This window comes from Lissotriton vulgaris, chromosome 6, assembly GCF_964263255.1.
Source record: "Lissotriton vulgaris chromosome 6, aLisVul1.2, whole genome shotgun sequence".
Lineage (NCBI taxonomy): Eukaryota > Metazoa > Chordata > Amphibia > Caudata > Salamandridae > Lissotriton > Lissotriton vulgaris.
In genome coordinates, this window is record NC_141694.1 from 645260306 (window position 1) to 645280111 (window position 19806).

The 19806-nt window shown below is 45.2% G+C and overlaps 1 protein-coding gene across 4 annotated transcripts in view; it reads left to right on the forward strand.

The window, feature by feature from the left end:
• MAP3K7 (mitogen-activated protein kinase kinase kinase 7) overlaps positions 1-19806 on the forward strand; it is a 319714-nt gene that overhangs the window by 50016 nt on the left and 249892 nt on the right. For all 4 annotated transcript variants that reach the window (XM_086926641.1, XM_086926642.1, XM_086926644.1 and 1 more), the window contains exon 3: positions 4716-4781. In XM_086926641.1, coding sequence (XP_086782767.1) covers positions 4716-4781 — 66 coding nt within the window. The remainder of the gene's footprint in view (positions 1-4715; positions 4782-19806) is intronic.

The following is a 19806-nucleotide window of genomic DNA, read 5'->3' on the forward strand; positions in this document are numbered from 1 at the left end:
TAGCATGGGAATGTTAGTTACTGGTCTGAAGTTGTTTGGATCAGAAGGGTTCTCTGTTGGTTTTTTAAAGAGAGGAATGACTTGCCCTGTTTTTAGACAGTCCAATATTTGGCCTTATGATAACGAGGCATTTATGATCTTAGTCCAAGACAGGATTAGCAGGTGGTTTAGAGGAGACCAGCACTTTGCTGGTAGGGGGTTGTTATAGTGGTTGTTAGGTTTAGTGGACAACATGATCTTTGAGATGTCTAATTCACTGATTGGTTGAAATCCTGCCCATCGAGCATTGTTTTTTGGTTTGTCCAATTCTTGTTGGGACTGTGGTTCATCTGAGAACCCTTCTCCCTTTCAAAGTCTTCAGCTGATTTTTTGAGTTCCCTCTCCAGCGCGTTAGCTTTGTCTGTAAAGAAGACTGAGAAATTCTCACTATTTAAGCTTGTTTTGGTGATGACCGGTGCTGATTTGGCAGATTTATTCGATTGTTATTTAAGTATATCGAATAGTTTCCTTGGTCTATTTATTGCATTGTCCAATTCTTTCCTAAAAAAGTATTTTTTAAATTTAAGGATGCTTTTGTTATAAGCTTTTCTGGATTGTCTCAGTTGGATTAAGTGGGGTGAGGTAGGGTATTGACGCCATTTGCGCTCTGAGAGTTTGAGTGATTGTTTTTCCTCATTTAGGGAACTATTGAACCACGGATTTTTGTCTGTCGGAGAACCTTTTCAGTTTTAGAGGGGCTAATTCCTCGATAATGCTTGACATTGACTTGTTATAATGCAAAGTGAGGTCACTGATTTCAACCATGTTCTTGGGTGGCTGCAACTCTTTCACAGCGAGCTGCTACATTTTCCAAATTGAACAGACCCACTCCCCACTAACTGTGATAATGGGATCGGTGTAATGATTTTATTTATACTCTGTACTCGAAGTACATCCTCTGTCATGGTCTAGAGGAAGCATTCGGATGGTGCAAACTGGTGAAATGATAGAAGGTGTTAGGCGGAAGTGACAACACCTCTGGGAACAGGTTGAAGAACTAACTGCTAGATGATGTCACGTGAGCCATACTTTGGTAGAGCCTGCAAAACTCATGACTGTTTAAGCGGTTTATATCTTTGAAACTATTGCTTTAAAATGCGCCTCTGCGTGAAATTGCACAGGGAGGTAACACCTCGCTTCAAGAAAAAGAGAATCCTCACTAAAGCCATACCTCCCACACAAAGAGGCTGCGCTGCGCTACACAAGCCATTCACTCATTTTCATGTGTGGAGTTTGTCAAATATGTTCATGTCTCATGACCCTGAAGACAAGAGTGTAGCACTCTTCTGGTGGGTGCTGCAAACAGCATAAGAAGGCATTAGGCGCTATACAAATGTTACAGCATTTGAGTCTTTGGCTACCCACTCCTGATGACAATTGAACTCTGTCAGGCGTCAGGATGTTTTGTGGCGGGTCGAGTAAGTACTCTGTTAGTTATGTATTGGATGATGAAATTGTTGTGGAAATGAGCACCACTGTACACTGTGCTGTAAGAGCCGTGCAGAAATGAAACCTCAACCCCCAGAAAGCCTACAGCGCTATGAAGCAACGCTACAGCACCCGGGGGCAAAAAAAATACTTTGAAATGAAAAACCACCACAACTAAAACAAGCTTGCAGTAATTCTTCGAACAGTACAGAGTGGACAGGTACTCTGCACATCTCACGTTTGAGCCTGTTGGTGAAAGTATGGCAAGCGGTGCTTCTGAGCAGAGCTCCCCTGCCAGGGATCCTGTGCACAAAGATGTCTATGTACTCACAGGATTGGAGCCAGCAACAGTAGGTAATGGCGGTGGGGTGCGCTCGGCCCACTCTAAAACATCCAACACCGAGGCTGGCAGCAAGCAGCACCGAGACAAGCAACAGAGATGCTGCTGCTCCTCACTTGACAAAGCTGGCATCACGCGAGTGTGTGGTGTCGTGTGCTATGAGCCGTGCATGTGCTCATCGCTTGTCCTGGCACATGCACATCTCCTGTCCCCTTCAGCAGCTACATGGACAACAATAGATCTTGCCAAAGTAAGCAGCGGATGCGCTGCGTTGCTAGACGTGACCTAAAAAAGAAGGAAACTGTTTACCTGTTTTAATGCCAAATGTTCTACAAGGATATCTCTAATAATTTCAGATTCACTAAATCAGTTATTTTAACTATGCTTGTCAAAATAGACAGAGCACATGGGAAACCAGCTTTATTGAGACCCTCTATCATTTGGCCACTCGCTCCAAATGAATTGTTTCAACGTTGGTTCACACAGGTAATGTGTGCATAAGCTCGATCTTGAGAAACTTGTGCCCTAACACTAAACCACTAAACACACAAGATGATGGATGGAATGTTGCACAATGGCAAAACATTCACCCCAGCCACAGATCTGGGTTTACTCCATTGTTGTTTTGCTCACCAAGCCACCCCAGTTCAGACCTGGCCATTTGCAAATCAGCCTTGACCCTGTGCCTTGTGTGTTTTGCATGTGGGAAGGGTATGCCCAGACGTGGGTCCCGTGCTCACTACACCACTGGAGTCAAGCTATCCTGGCTGAAGACGGCTGATAGCCAGAAACCGGTCCTAGGATGCTTGATTCCGATCCAGGTAGGACATGGCTTGGCAGTTCGGGCTGGACTGTTCCCATGAGGCACAGGGTCAAGGCTGATTTGCATATGGCCATGTCTGAACTGGGGTGGCTTGGTGAGCAAAATAACGATGGATTAAACCCAGATCTGTGATTGGGGGTGAATGTTTTGCCATTGTGCAACATTCCGTCCATCATCTTGTGTGTTTTGCTGTTCACCCTATGTGGGAAGGGTATGCCCAGACGTGGTACCCATGCTCACTACGCCACTGGAGTCAAGCTATCCTGGCTGAAGACGGCTGATAGCCAGAAACCGGTCCTAGTATGCTTGATTCCGGTCCAGGGAAGACATGGCTTGGCAGTTCTGGCTGGACTGTTCCCATGAGGCACAGGGTCAAGGCTGATTTGTATATGGCCATGTCTGAACTGGGGTGGGTTGGTGAGCAAAATAACGATGGATTAAACCCAGATCTGTGACTGGGGGTGAATGTTTTGCCATTTTGCAACATTCCGTCCATCATCTTGTGTGTTTTGCTAACACTAAACAACACACAATTCTCTCAGGAAGGCATGATAGGCACACAACTGCCATTTGTGGGTCACTCTCATATGCTTATTCTGCTATTCCGATTTATACCTGCATTATGGCTGTAGAAGTACATGGGGAATGTTTTCTATGGTTGTTTAAGATTTGGCGCAGAGGAAACTGACTGTCCGAATTGTATCAGAAACACTGCACCTTTTCAAAACTGAAATTGATATGTTTCGTCCCACCTGAGAACCACAAAAAAGATACTGTCTGTGGTACCGTCGAGTAAAGTATACCATCATTCTTCATTTCTAATAAACAGACTCTGGGCTAAATTAGCTTTTAAATACAGCACCAGGCCTCTCATTACAATTAATGTGCGTATTGAGTTTATCTTGCAGTACATAAAGAGTGTACTCCAGGTGGTTATACTTCTTCAGTAAAAAATACTAGTCCATTTCAGAGCTTGATCACTTTCTCTCAGAGATTTGTATTGAATGTAATGGTCACACATTGCTGTCCATGGTACTTGCCCCCAGACAAGAGCAGAACACTTCGCTTGCAGGTAAGGAAAGGCTGCTTCAACAAGCTTTTATCTCAGTGTGACACCTGTAAGTGCAGTAGTTCTTTTTGTCTTTAATTACTTTGTTTAAGTGGTGTCTAATTGCTTTGCATGTTGGAGGATGGCTGAAGGATCAACAGGGTATGGAGTCTAGCTCACACTGAGTTGAGGGTAATCTGCAAGAGACCTTGGGTCACCATGAAGCTCATGCTGCCTGAATACCTTCATCCATAGGGGCATTTAAATATAGAGCTAAAACCAGGGAGCACACTTCTCTCATGTGAGAAGTGGAACTGGATTCATTTAGAATATCTTCATTAGCTAAAATATAGTAAGCTTAGCCCTCGCTGTCTAACAAACATACATGCTATGAAATCAAAATAAACATTGATATGGTTATGGTGTTGTGATCCCCTAGGCAAAGTGCTTGTGCTTATCCAGTTGGTACTGATCAGTTATTTACAAAAAAAAGTTAATTTTCGCATATATGGCTGTGACCCCTTGGAACGTAATTCTCAGGCTTTAACTGGTCCTCTCACCCCTTCTTTTTTTGTCGCCTTGCTTTTTTATTCATAAATGACTATAGTCTCCGTTATTTAGAGGTTTCCTATATTGGCAAACTGCGTCTGATTGAGTTGAACACTCGATGGTTTGTTTATCTCATGTTCTTTGCTTTTACATTTTGATTTTATAATTGTATCCGTTTTAAACTCTTAATACTGAAACATGTTAATACAAAAAAAATCTATGAGCCTTAGTGTAGGAAACAATGGACGTTTGTATATAGTTTTTCTATGGGTTATTGCAGTGTCATTTTATTTTTCACAAATCTAATTTCATATTTTTGGGTCACTGTGTTGCATGCTGAAAGGTAATTTAAGCAATGTAGCGGGAAAAGCTAGTATCATTATAAAATCTAATGTGGAGTCTTGTTTTAAGGATTAATTAGGCTGTCAAAATAAGCGTGAGCAATACTCTTAAATCTGCCAAATGTATTTTATGCTTGTTTATTGCAGCTTCGACAGTTATCTCGAGTGAACCATCCCAACATTGTAAAACTATACGGAGCCTGCCTGAATCCAGTAAGTTTATTTTTACTGTCAAAGGACTGAATACATTAATTGTCATGTAGCTTTGTTAACCTTTGTATTTAGAACAATTTGTTGTAAATTTCAGGTTTCCATTAAGATGACACTTATTAATCCTTTGGTGCTTCTGCAATTATTGTTTAACTTATAGCGGTCCTTTTATGGTTTGTAGTTTGATTTTCCAAGTTGTTCTGTTGTTAGGTCTTGCCTAGTGAGAGCAGCGCAGCTGTTTAGCCTTGGCGAGACTCTATTGTTATCACTTTCCTTCGCAAAGGGAGACAAACCATATGCACGCCCGGACAGGCGATGTCCACACGCATGGGGTCTCCTCTCTGGCTTCTCCTTTGTAGTGGTAGGAGCTTTCACACGCTACCACCGAGTGCTTGATTTATTAGCTCTTGTTTGTTAAGCAGTAAAGTTTTGGCAGATCATTTAACTGCAGTTCTAAATATAGCCACTAGATGTCAGTATGAGCACACGCCTAGGTTAGGAGCTACAATGTTATGCAGTGTTCAACGAAAGGCCAGTGATAATTAAAACTGGGTCTACAAAGGGAAAGATTGAGGGTTTTCTAAGAATGCGATTTATGGCTGTGGAATATATTTATAGTACGTTAAGGAAATGGTCGATGTAGTCCCTATATATTTACATTAGTATTGACAGTTGGCCACAAGACATTTCAGATTGACTTCATCAGGAACACCAATTTAATTTCTCAATCAAGTATTCAATAAATGCGCTTACTATTCAGAGTATTCATATCAATTTGTGTGGTATCAATATACTTTCATTAGATACAGTATAAACATATAGACTACCATACAACTACCAAGCACAAACCATAGAAATTGAAGAAACCAATCTATTTGGCCATATGTGTGATGAATTATAAAGGGAACTATAGACCTATATCAGGCTGTAAAGGTTCCACTGTGCATAATTGAATTGTCTATGTCACACCACCTTTACCCTGTCCCTCACTTACCCAACCACCCCTATTTCCCCATAAAACCTTTCTCTCTTTCTGCACTGAGAGCACTGTATTATACTGTATATAATGAAAGTATATTGATACAATTCAGAGTATTCATATCAATTCGTGTGGTAAGAGCATTTATTGAATACTTGATTGAAAAATTTAATTTGTGTTCCTGATGAACTCAATCTGAAATGTCTTTTGGCCAACTGTTAATACTCATGTAAATATATAGGGACTACATCGACCATTTCCTTAACGTACTATTAACGTGACCCAGGTCGGGTAGTTTTAATGGTCTACCCCATGGAATATATTTATATGTATCAAAGCATTGCAGGGGATATTGCAAATGTCATACATGCAAATATCAATCGTCCAGAATAGAAATTCACAGCGTAGCGGGACTGGCAGAGGGGCTGGCAAAGCTGTGCCCGACTCTCCCTGCGTAAACACTGACACGTGTGTGTGGGGGGGGGGGGGGGGGGGGAAGGGGGGGGCTATCTCTCCTGAACTCATTCCTTGTGCAGTTCAGACGCAGGCGGAGAAGTGAAGAGACCTGATTTGCTCAGCGGGCTGGAACGTGCTTATAAGAGCCTCCCCACACCAGGTCCTGGCTCCACTCTGACTCAAGGTTGGCAATTGCAATTCCTTAATTGCCATTATTAAGGAATCGCAATTATGGAATCTCATTTGCCTGTGCATCTCGGTTTCGCTAAAATATTAGCGATTCCTACATATTCCTTAATTACAAATAGCAAATTGCAATTCACAATTAAGGAATAGCTTCCCATTCTGTAGTAGGGGATCTCTGTGTATAGTCATAATCTAGTGAATAGTCCCGCCCATGTGCGCGGACCCCGGAGCAATCAAAAATAATCTCTTAAGCTGTCAAAACATGCGGACCTGCATAGACACTTAAGAGAGAATTTAAAGACAGATAATGCAACCTATATCCACAGGCTACACTGGCCAATACTTCAACTAGAAATTCCACCAAAAACCACAACTGCACAGCCTGTCCAGGGTTTTCCACAGAGAAAAGCTTGCCTTTAACAGCAAAACCCTCTGGAATGATAGAGAGGAAGGAGTGGACAGACAAGCCCCATAGGCTGCCATTATGTGGCTCAAAACAGGATACTGTGCCTTTAAGAGAACTTTCCAGAAGCCTCACAGTATCCCAGAATGCAGTGCAGGTCCCTTTCACCTTCAGTTCTTTTTTCCGGCTCCTGCTAGCAGGACCCTGGAGCATTAGCTCTTCTTTTTTGAGTTTTTTTCTATACAATTTTTGTGATATTTTTGGATTTTTGTAGCTTCACTCGACGTCTTTGGCATTTATCTGCATTCTGCTGTGTTTTTTTGGCAGAATTTCTGTAGTCTTCTTGTCTTTAGACTATTTCTAGTCTGACAAGTGCTTTGTCTGCAGCTGAACTGAAGGCCAAAGCTGAAGCTCACAGGGTTTGTACTCTGTGCTTGCCTGTGTCTTTTGACACCTGTCTTCTCTGTACCTTCTTTTCTAGGGGGCTTCGGCTTCCAGGTTTCAAACAGAGGAGTTTGAAGGCATCTTCAGCCTCTGGGTGAGGAGAGGGCAGGTCCTCTACCGAGTCCCATGCTGTGATCTCTGGGGTTATCCCCAGTAAGGGCACGTCTGAGCTATGACACAGTTCCGGGCTGCGTCGGGCCGTCAAGGGCCTCGACGTCGTGGGGTGCCTCGACGTCGTGGGGTGCCTCGACGTTGTGGGGTGCCTCGACGTCGTGGGGTGCCTCGGCGTCATGGGGGTGCCTCGACGTCATGGGGTGCCTCAACATCAACGTCATGGAGTGCCTCGAGGTCATGGAGTGCCTCGAGGTCATGGAGTGCCTCGAGGTCATGGAGTGCCTCGAGGTCATGGAGTGCCTCGACGCTCGACGTCATGGAGCAGCGATGCTCGACGTCATGGAGCAGCGATGCTCGACGTCATGGGGCAGCGATGCTCCTTTTGGGGCATTGGTCGCTTGGGCTGCTCTCTTCCGTTGGGTCCGGACGTCACCATTAGGGATGGCTCGGCGTCTCTGTGTTTGACACCGTAGTGACATTTTGACGTCTGAGTGTTGGTTGTTGTAGAGACAGTCACTGTCCTAGTGATGGTGACGTCGTAGTGAGGTCGACGTCATGGGTTACAGCCGCAGAATACTGCCGGCTCTTGACGCCTGGGTCTTGTTCCAGGCCTCGCTCCGTGGTGAGCCTCTCTTCGTAGGAGGGGACTTTGGGTTCCCGGCACCTTCCACTCACGACGCAGAGCAGTTGATCAGCGTCAAGGAACCCTTCTGATGGGGAGTTTGTGGTTACTCACCACGTGTAAGCGAGGGACGTTGGTCCTTTTGCTTAGTTTTGAGTACTTGCATACCTACTCGTCTGCTAGGTCGCCTCCTGCTCAACCACCACTGGTGAGACCACCGGGGATGTTCAGAATCCTCTCGGTTCCCTCTCCCGCCCACCACCCCAGGGGCCTTTGGTCCCTCAGTCTGCGAACCTCCGTGCCTTGATGCCAGGGATGCGTCTTCCATGAGTACGGGGTGTCTCTCTCTCCCATTCTTTACTGGTTGGCGGGTCTTAACTTTCGTCCACTACCACCTGACAGGAGGTTCTGGCTCCGACCGTGCTCCTGACTTGGTCGCAGGGGGGGCGGCATGTAGACCTCGTGCTGTGGCCCGCTGTTGCTGGACCGTTGTGGTGAGATCCCTCTGTGGGGGTGTTTTCTTCACCGATTTGTGGTTCCTCTGCCGAGAGACAGGAGGGAAGCCTTACAAGAGGTGGTCTAATGGACCTGATTGTTTCGGATCTAAGCATCGGTGTCGGAGCGGAGTTTTCTCTCCTGCCGACCCCCAGGTATTGTGGGTTTGTCCTACGTTGCCATACTTTTATTCGCCTGTCGTCTCTGCAGCCTGCGGCTCCGCAGTGTGCTTCTACTCTCCCGTTCTTTGGGCAACCCTTGGGCTGCCATGGAAGTAGTGAGTGGCTCGCATGAAGTCTGAATTGGAGACTTTTGGACGGCTGTAGGTTTGGGGCATGGAGAACGGCTTGAGGCCTTCTGCCCTTTCTAGCGGCGTTTTTCCTCCCAGGATTTGCCGGTGGTCCCGGGCCGCCATTTAATGCTTTACAAGTATATTGTGCACATACGCGGGAGAGCTTGTTGCTCCTCGGCGACCAAAGGCCGGCTGGGTCTAAGTCAGTCTTCGGTTCATCGGCCCTCCTCCAGCGATTCCTCCGGTCGGCTCGCGGTTTCAGCTGCGCGAGCTCCAAGCAGAGGCCGATATCCTGTTTAGGAAAAGGGCGATAGCGGACATACCTCTGTCTCAAAGGGGAAGAGGTCTGTACTCTCAGTTCTTTCTGGTTCTCAAGAAGGACAAGAACGAGTTCAGGCCCATTCTGGATTTGCGACAAGCAAACAAGTGGATTCGCAGAAGAGGAATTTCGCATGCTGCCGTTGCATCAGGTTTATACTCAGCTGCAACAGGGAGCTTGGCTCGGTGCCATAGATCTACAGGATGCATACTCCCATGTGCTCATTGCACACAAACACAGGAAGTTCCTTCGATTCCAAGTCGGCGCCCATCATTGTCAGCACACAGTACTGCCAGTCGGGCTGAAGTCTGCTCCCAGACCATTCTCGAAGTGCATGGCAGTGGTAGCTGCACGCCTGAGGAAAAACGAGGTGGTTTCTCTACCCGTACCTGGATGATTGGTTGATCAAGGCCTCCTCCTTCTCGGAAGCTCAGGCACACTTCCAGAGGACGTGCGCTCTCTTGAACGAGCTGGGGTTGCACATCAACATGTCCAAGTCTGTCCCGATTCCGGTCCAGTGCATACAGTACTTGGGAGCCTCCGTCAATACGCTGTCAGCAAGCGTGTCTCCTTCGGAGGAGAGACGATTATCTCTCCTTAGGAAGGCTCAGGCTCTTGTGACCGCCCCATCTACAACAGTGAAGACGGTGTCTTCTCTACTGGGGTTGATGGCCTCTTGTATCTTCCTCACGCCACACGCACGGCTGCTCATGAGACCTTTGCAGGAGTGCTTGGAGGTTCAGTGGGATTAGAGGAAAGGATCTTTGGGCGACAAGATACGACTGTCTCTGCGGGCTCTTCAGTCTCTGAAGTGGTAGTGTTCAGCGGAGAATCTCCTAAGAGGGGTTCCCTTTCACAAGGACATTTCCGCACTGACTGTCGTGACGGATGCGTCTCCCCACGGCTGGGGGGGGGGCGCTTTCCGGAGACTTGCAGATACAAGGAACGTGGTCCCCGATGGAGTCCACGTATCACATCATTTTCCGGGAACTCAGAGCTGTTCACTTGGCACTGAAGGCGTTTCTTCCGTCCTTTCAGACCAACTCTCTGCTTGTACAGACGGACAATACAATCACATTGTATTACCTCAACAAGCGGGGGGGGGGGTTCGAGATCGCGCACTCTGTCGCAGGAGGCGCGGGCGATCTGGCGCTGGTTTTTAGCCAGAGGACTGACGCCACCGGCTACCCATCTGCCAGGTGTGCAGAATGTTCAGGCAGACGTGCTGAGCAGACGGATTTAGGAAAACCACGAATGGGTCATAAACGACGAAGTACTAGGAGAAGTCTTCGGCAAATGCCGAGACTTCGCCTTCAGGTACTGCCTGCGGGGAAGCTGGGGAATGCGTTCTGGATCAACTGGCCGAACAGCTTTCTGTACGCTTTTCCACCCTTTCCCTTGATTCCGGCGGTGTTCATCAAGCTGTCCCAGTCCAGGACGCGGATGATCCTGATTGCCCCGGAATGGCCCAGACAGTGGTGGTTCACGGACCTGCTTCACCGGTTCTCTCCGTCCTCACATACGGCGGCCTTGCAGGCCGGACCTTCTCACACAGTTCAGGGGGCAGATGTTGCACCCCAACCTCTCGTCTTTGAGTTTGGCTGCATGACTCCTGAGATAGTGTAATATGGCCATTTGAATCTACCAGAAGTTTGTATGGACATACTGAAGGAGGCTAAGCATCCTTCCACTAGGACTTCTTATGCTTACAAGTGGAAGAGGTTTTGCATCTGGTGCAAGTCCAAGGACCATGACCTGACGACGTGTAAGGAAAATGTCATCCTACCGTATCTTCTACACCTGGCGCAGTCGGGCCTTAATGTCCAATCCATTACGGTTCATCTTGCTGCGCTGACTGCCTACAGGAAATGCCCTTCAGGCTTCCTTCTTCCAGATCCCTGTGATCAAAGACTTTTTGGAAGGCTGGAAGAAAGCATTCCCTCCTGTCTGGCTTCCTTCGCCTTCATGGGAATTGAATGTGGTGCTGTCCAGATTGATGAAGGAGCCTTTTGAACCTTTTCATAAGGCTTCGTTGCAGCACCTGTCCTGGAAGGCGGCGTTCCTTGTGGCCATCACATCGGCCCGCAGTGGGAGTAATATTCAGGCGTTGTGTTTCCAAGAACCTTATACTGTATTTCATGCTGCTAAGGTTGTTACGCATACTCACCCTAAATTTCTTCCAAAGTTTATTTCTGATTTTCATGTCAACCAGACGATAACTTTGCCTACGTTTGTTCAGAATCCTGCATCTCCAGCGGAAAGGTCCCTACATTCCCTGGATGTTAGGAGGGTGTTGGAATTTTATCTGGATAAAACCAGAGATATTCGTGGTTCAGATCAATTGTTTGTCAATTATGGATCAGTCAGGACCGGTCTTGCTACCTCTAAACAGTCCATCTCTAGGTGGATTGTGTCCTGTATACAATTGTGTTACCAAAAGGCTAATACGACCTTAGGAGGTAAACCTAAGGCTCATTCCACCAGGGGCAAAGCTGCCACGACTGCTTTGCTACTTACTGTTCCGATTGCAGAAATCTGCAAGGCCGCCACTTGGAAGTCGGTCCATACCTTTGCTAAGCATTACTGTCTGGACACTGATGCCAGGGCAGATGCTCAGGTTGGGCAGGCTTCGCTGCGAAATCGGTTCGCACAGTAGTGGTGTTATTTCTCCGTTCTCCACCGCTGCTTTGGTGTGGGGATGGGCTTGCCATTCTATTCACTAGATTATGACTAGGCTTTCCTGTTTTCAGTTTCTATTTTTGGTAGATTCTGGTGGGGTTTTTTCAGTTTTTTCAATACCTTAAAAAAGAGTGGTTATCAGTGTTTACCCATTTTCGCACCATTAAATACAACAGAAACAGTGTTTTGTCAGTGTTTATTGAATTTTAATTTAATTTTCATTATTGCTTGCTCTCTGCACTGATAGTGCATGTGTATAGATAGGGTGTGCACAGGGCATATAAGGGCCAAATACATTTTTATTAATCAAACCTATTGTAGTGCTCCATACAATACTTCTTTAGTGAGCTTATGGTCATGTGCACTTGCTCTTTCCTTCCCATGTCAACGTTATCTGTGAAAAGGCCCTCTCAACATTGGCACTTGAGACGGGCAATGCCAAAACAGCCAGTACCCAATTTGCTAACTCCAGCCAATGACATAGCTTTCCGTGCCAATACTGTGGCATCTGAAGAATGTGATTCTCTAGGACATGTTCTGCAACATATGCTTTGAATTGGGCACATATGCCCTCAGTTATTGAAGCGGTCAAAAATGAAGAAGTACTTTTCAAAATCTGTCAAATTCCGAAGGGATCTAGAACTTGTGCAGAGTGCCTCAGTGAGGCTTCATTAACTTCAAATGCCATGGTTGGTGAAGGGACATTTCTATGCATCATTGCAAACCATTTCGCATAGACCCTAAAATAACATTTCCTGAATTGCTCCTCAACATTTATTTGCTTACCAAGTGGCAAGAATTCTAACATGGAGCATGTTGCAGTGCCAAAGTCTCTAAAAGTGTTGCCCAGCGTACTCTCACATCTACACCAATTACGTGGAATACTTGGTAGACAAGGGTGTTTTCAGACTCTAGTATTTTGATTATATCCACTAAAGCAGTCACATGTTCCTGTAAAAACCTAAGCATGCTGTAGACTGTACTTTTTTCACATCACTATCAATATGTGACCGAAAATCATCACATTTCTTGCCATTGGAATCATTACTAAGCAAACATTTTGTAAATGGTCGCCACATGGATAATATGGCATTCGCAGCCTCTAGGACTGAGAACCATAGGCTAAATGATACAGCTAGTTTGCCTTTCTTTGATGCCACACAAAGCACACGATTTGAAATATTTGCATTTTAGTTCCCGGGCATAACAAAACAGTGCACCAGAATGGACTAAAAAATCAATAGCATTCCTCATTAACTCTGTAGATTGTAAAGCTGCTTTCAGCATACCATATAGCAAGTGACCAGGATCTCTTACAGGGAAGCACTTTCGCTCAGGTATCGATTTTGACAGGCCATCATACAACTTTTTCATATACATAGCTGAATTACTGCAAATACAAACAATATCACTCCAATCTTTATTGAACTTGGTAGGAACTTTTCTCAGCAGCATTCTAAGTGACACTGCGTTCCATGTTTACCAAACATCTGGTGTCGTGTTTTCATCACTATCTCAGATGCTTGGTGACAACATTCTTTTCCCATATTCCTTTCACTACACCTTGCATTGAATGTTTAAAACCTGGGGTGTTTGGCAATTCACTTACAATAAATACTGACTAGCTAGAAAAGGGGACTGATGTATCAAAAGATTTCACCCACTCTCTGTCTGTGGGTGAATGTTATTGTACAAATTGGGAATGATTTTTATGAAACCCACCCTTTTACCTATCAGTTAAATCAAATGTAGCCAAATACCATATATGATATTGATATTTTCATATTCTCTACAGTTCATAAAATAATTAAATAAGACCTAAAGCATGGTTCTAAACATTGCATCTTTAGACCAAAGACCACAAAACTGAAAAAAGCAGAAGGAAGAAGAGACAATGTTTTAGTGACATCATTAAACAACAAAACTCAAGCAGAATAATGCTAGCCCAGTCTTTCTTGCTGCTGCCTTATATAACAAAGTTACATTGTATTGGCCCCTTCAGAAAGAAATATAAATGACTCTTTCATTAATTTTTTCCTTTCTTTGAATCACACTTAGTTTCTAGTTGTGAAGGTGTTTTTTCAGTGTTTATAATTTTACACCAGTGATGGCTATTTTCCTTTCGGTGGGGTTTTATCAGTTATTATAGGTTTAAACCTAAAACCAGATAGCCTAATTATGACTATACACAGAGATCCCCTACTACAGGAGGAGTAGTTTCTGTCCTGTAACTCCAGTTCTGTAGTAGGGGTATCTCTGTTATAGTCATAAGCGCCCGCCCTCCTCCCCGGTGGAGAGAGATATTCATGTAGGAAATGCTACAGGTCTGGCGTGTTACGCCTTCAAAAACAACTGAAGGTGAAAGGGACCTGCACTGCATTCTGGGATACTGTGAGGCTTCTGGAAAGTTCTCTTAAAGGCACAGTATCCTGTTTTGAGCCACATAATGGCAGCCTATGGGGCTTGTCTGTCCACTCCTTCCTCTCTATCATTCCAGAGGGTTTTGCTGTTAAAGGCAAGGTTTTCTCTGTGGAAAACCCTGGACAGGCTGTGCTGTTGTGGTTTTTGGTGGAATTTCTAGTTGAAGTATTGGCCAGTGTAGCCTGTGGATATAGGCTGCATTATCTGTCTTTAAATTCTCTCTTAAGTGTCTATGCAGGTCCGCGTGTTTTGACAGTTTAAGAGATTATTTTTGATTGCTCCGGGGTCCGCGCACATGGGCGGGACTATTCACTAGATTATGACTATAACAGAGATACCCCTACTACAGAACTGGAGTTACATGACAGAAACTACTCCTTCATTCCTATGGGCCTAGAGGTCCATCAGAAGAATGGGAATTGCATGCGCTATTTGCAAATACCATTTAGGTACTCTCAAATTGCGCTTGGAAATTCAAGGGTACAAGGGGGCCAAAAGGCCACCCTGATGCACCCCCGAAATTGGCATGTGTGCACATGTAGTGCACACACATGCCCCGAGGGCATGTGTGCGTGCCACATGGCACTTAGAAAAATGTACTTTTGTGCATTTTTCAAAGCTTTTGCAAATTACCATAAACTTACAGTTGATGGTAATTAGCGTTTCCTAAATGTGAAGTCGCAGTTAGGAAAGGCTTGTTGCATTTCAAATAGGGAATCACAATTTGTGATTCCCTAAATGCATTTGCAATTTATGTAATCCCAAATTTAGCGATTGCCTATTTTGTGAATTTGGGTTGATAGATCCCAAATGCCAAAATACCTGTCTCAAAGGGGCCGATTCTGCGAATTGGCCCGTTTGCGACCAGTATTTTGGTTGATGCATGTGCCCCTAAGTTCTGACTTGACCAAGCACATCCATGAGCCTAGGTAAGACAGTATCCTTATGGTGCCACTAGCAGGGTGCACCGGGGCGAGGGTTACTTTGATTTTTATTCAGAATAATAATTTTTCATTTGTCATTTTAGAGGTTTATTCAAAGTTCAGAGATTTCTGGATTTTGCAGATACAAATTTAGATGTTTTCTGAAGGGTTGCTTTTAAACCCACGTGGTTTAAGCCATAACATGGATACTGAATAAGAGGTTACAGAGAAACCTTGCATATTTACATATTGGCACGCTCCTTGCTTGTGTCCAACTCTGTGGACGGTTAGTAAATATGAGGCTCACGTCTAATTTAAAACCGAGAACATAATTTCCAGCTATTCATCCCCCTTCCTTCTAAAAATGAGCTGACCTTTTGATGAAACGGAAACACAGGTTATTGGAAAAAACTAAGCAAAATACTTGTTTGGAACACTTTCTTGTAAACGTGATTTTTTTTTGGTAGCAAATCTGTATGAGTAACTAGTACATGTTTTACAGATTTGTCTTGCACAATGATTATTATCTTTTTAAATATGCTTTACACCTTTTTAAGTGAAATTCTATTAAATCAAGGTTAGTCCTATTGATAAATGAAATACCAGGCAAAATAAATTGAAAACCCTTTCCTGTATACTTATTAAAAGAATGATATTTAATTATACATTGATTGATAGCAGGCAGCCACCTTTGAATAAAATACACCTGCCACTAAGTCATAAATCTCTCGAGGAAATTTGATTTACAGTTTAATTTCACCGTATTAGGCTATGGATATTGTGAATCCCCATGGAACTTCATGATACATGCAATTAGCCCGACCGGACTCGTCCAAATGAATTCATTTCTGTCATTGTAGCCATTCTGATAACAATCTGCCTTGTGTTTCCATTTGACTAGGTTTACGGAAAGTGGCACTTTATAATAGCTGGTCTTTGTTCTTTGTGTGAGTGACCCTGTTCTTTCTCATTGAAATTGACTGCTGAAAATAGTATAGCTCCACTCCTTACCAAGCATTTGCAAAGCCAATGGGGCTGGCCTATGCGTGAACTATTGGCTTTGCTGATGTGTTTTAGCCATGTTGTAAACCAGCGTGGATGTTGTTCAACATGGCTAAATGATAGTGGCTTAGAGGAGAGTGGCGTGGAATAGAAAAGATTGGAGTAGAGTATCCTAGGTTGGAGTTGTGTAGAGTGTCTTACAGTGCAGTGGCGTGGAGTAGCGTAGAGTGGAATGTACCGGTGTAGATTGTATTGGCATAGAGTGTTGCAGAATATAGTGGCCTAGAGTGCAGTGGGGTAGAATTAGACGGCACAAAATTCAGTACTGTATAGTGCACTGTCGTAGAATGCAGTAGTGCAGAATGCAGTAGAGTGGCATAGAGTGCAGTGGTTTAGAGTGGTGCAGAGTAGAGTGCAGTGGCATAGAGTGGAGTGCTGCAAGGTTCCGTGGCGTAGAATGCAGTGTTGTAGAGTGTTGGAGAGTGCAGTGGCATAGAGTAGTGAGTTGACTGCAGTAGCGTAGAGTGCAGCATCGTAGAATAGAGTAGATTAGAGAGGTGCAGTGTAGAGTTGACTGGCGTAGAGTGCATTGGTGTAGAGTGTTGCAGAGTATAGTGGCGTGAAATGCAGTGACGTACAGTACAGCAGCATCCAATGCGGCATCGTAGGCAGCGGTGTAGATTAGAGCGGGACTGAGTGCAGTGATGTACAGTGGCTTACATTGCAGTTGTGCAGATTAGAGTGGCAGAGTGCAGTTGCATAGAGTGCAGCAACGCAGAGTAAAGTAGCGTAGAGCGCAGTGGTGTAGACTGGCGTAGGGAATCCAGTGGCACAGAGTAGATTGTTTCAGAGTAGAGTGAAGTGGCGAAGAGTGGAGTGGAGTGGTGCGGTGCAAAGCAGAATGCAGTGGCCTCTCCAATTACACACAAGACTCCCTCTCCATATATGGTGGTGCTATCCTTTGTGATGATCTTGGGCTTATGGGTCAATCGCCAGAAGTCGGTTCTTTTATTGCTGGCAGGGTTGGTTGGGATAGATGCTGCCGCTGTTCCAGTGACAGAACTTCGGTGGGAGTGTCACCACTTTAGGTATTTGGGTATACAGGTCACCCACACAGCTGGGACTAAGTATGCGCTCAACATGGGAGCAGTCCTTCTTGTTCTAGACGCTTCTGTTTGATTTTGGAACTTCCTCCCTCTCTCTATAATGGGGAGAGTGGCCCTAAGCAAAATGGTTCTGCACCCGCGTTGCCTATATGTCTTAAAAAAACTCCATCTGCTGCATTCCGCGTACCACCTTCACTACTTTGAATAGTCTCCTGATTTCCTTGGTATGTGCTGGCGGGCGCAGTTTGAAGTTAGCAATGCAAAAGCTAGACATGGAGTCTGGAGTCCCTGGCCTACCGGACCGCTGACCTATATTATTTCAAAGGATTACAGCAGTAGGGAGCAGACCTCCAGAGGTGCCTGATGAAGGGATTCATAGTCTGGCAGGTTGCAGGAGTGTGGAAGCGGGCAGTTACTTTGATGCTCCACAGGGCCCCATACGCTTGAAAACTTCCCCTTCACTGGCTCTACAGCTTCCATCGGATACAGACTGTCATGCACCTTACACTGTGGTATGCAGGGGAATGCTTGAGAGCTGGAATTCTGTATTTTAATGGACGAAGGTCCAGGACAGATGGCTAGCAGACCTGCCGCGGCCCCTCACAAAGGATGAAAGGCGATGAGCATTTGCGCAGGTTCAGGAGATTGCCAGTAATGCCTGATTTAAGCTCACGCAGTTCCACTATTTACTTTGCACCTACCTGGGAACCCAGCGGCTATCTCATTTTAATGCGACGCACTCTATGGCGTGCCCTCGGTGTGGTCAAGAATCTGCGATGTTCCTCCATACGACATGGGAATGCTTGAGGTTGCAGGATTGCTATACTGAGGTATTGCAAACCTTACAAGACGATGTGACATTCCATATTGAGTCCTTAGTTAAGCACTACCTATTGGGTGTACTCCTGACCCCCCAAAAAAGGGGGTACGAATGCGACATAGATTCGCCCCATTAGGGTTTGTGTTGTCCAAACACCGTATTGCTATACAATAGATGCACCCCAACCCCTCCCCCCGCCCCCCCACCCAGACTGGATCAGTAGAGGGCCAGCGTGAGTGAATGGGGAGTGGCAAAGAAGGAACTGCTCCGCTTGGTCCACACTGATGAGAATGCCGGGCTTGACTTGGAGATCTGGGGGGACATGTTTGAACAATTGATGACTGATGAAGAGCTAGAGGTTGCGACAGCTGTGCACTCTCAGACTGTGTGATCTGCTTTGTCCCTGACCCCCTGGATTTGATTCCTCGAATGGCTGAATGTTAAATGGAGTCTGCAAATGTAAGATGTGTGGGTGTCAAGCACAATGGCAATATAGGTGGGAAATGCCACGTGACCCGACAGTGTCTAGGGGAAATTACCTGGGCTGGTATAGATCCCGGGGTGGCTAGGACTGCTTGGTTTTCGATGAAGGGCAATTATCTGTGGACGAGTTGGGCTCAATGACACCTGGCTGGCACCTGATCATGTACCCCCTCCCCCCCCAATGTTTCTGTCTGGGGGAGGTAGCTCACCTCTCCTGAAGACTCAGGGACCCGATTCCTTTTTTTTTTTCTCTTTTTTTTCTTTAATTTTGCCCGCCTCCCAAGGGATTTTTTACACCCCTTAGTGCTTGCTGCCACCATAGTTGATGGGTATTGTGTTATCTTTCTGATCACTCCAAGACCTATTACACTGTAGGATTACTGTCTGTTATTAAACTGTATATTTTAGCATGCTATCATTGTGTTGGGATTCCTGACAATTAGCACAGGTACACTGGACAGCTTTTTGAAGTTGTATTCCTTACAGTGGGATGTTCCAGGTTCCCTAATTTGCACACTTTACATCTGTTTTAATTTGTAATGTACCGCATTGTGCAAATCTTCAATAAAAAAACATTATGGGTATCTGCGGGAGCAGGAGTTTTAAGAGATACTTGAGGAGAGTTGTATGGTTTCCAGCCAATAATCGTGCTGTAGCTGACTTTTATGTTTTATTTTCTCATCAGTTATATTACCTTGAACAAATAGAGCATATTAACGCTTGCGTGCTCTGCTTTTAATAGCCAGACTTGCCAGCTCAGAGCTAAATACATTGCCTTTTCTTTGGAAGGCTATCTTTTACTTTTCTACATCCGATGTGCAACTAAAAAATTTAAATCCATGCTTCTCTGTACAAGTGCTTTTTAGAGCACGAGTGAATTGACTAGCGTTGTAAAATGTGAGGCAATGCGGTTAAACTAAAAGCAGTTGGGCTACAAAAGGTGACTAATGTGTAGGTACTAATAAAGAGCGATAGAGGGAGTATAAAGGTACCATCATAGCATGCAGTTCCCGTTTTGGTAGCACCAGCCTCTCCAGTAACATTAAAGGGAATAACAAGACAGAGGCAACCTCCACACATCTGCTGGAAAGCTTACTGCCAGCAACTAGCACATACTTCCCATTCCTCAATCAATCAATCAAAGCATTTATATAGCGCGCTACTCACCCGGAGGGTCTCAAGGCGCTTTGGGAGGGAGGTCCGCTACTGCTCGAACAGCCAGGTCTTGAGCTGCTTCCTGAAGGCGAGGTGGTCTTGGGTCAGGCGGAGGTGGGTCGGGAGGGA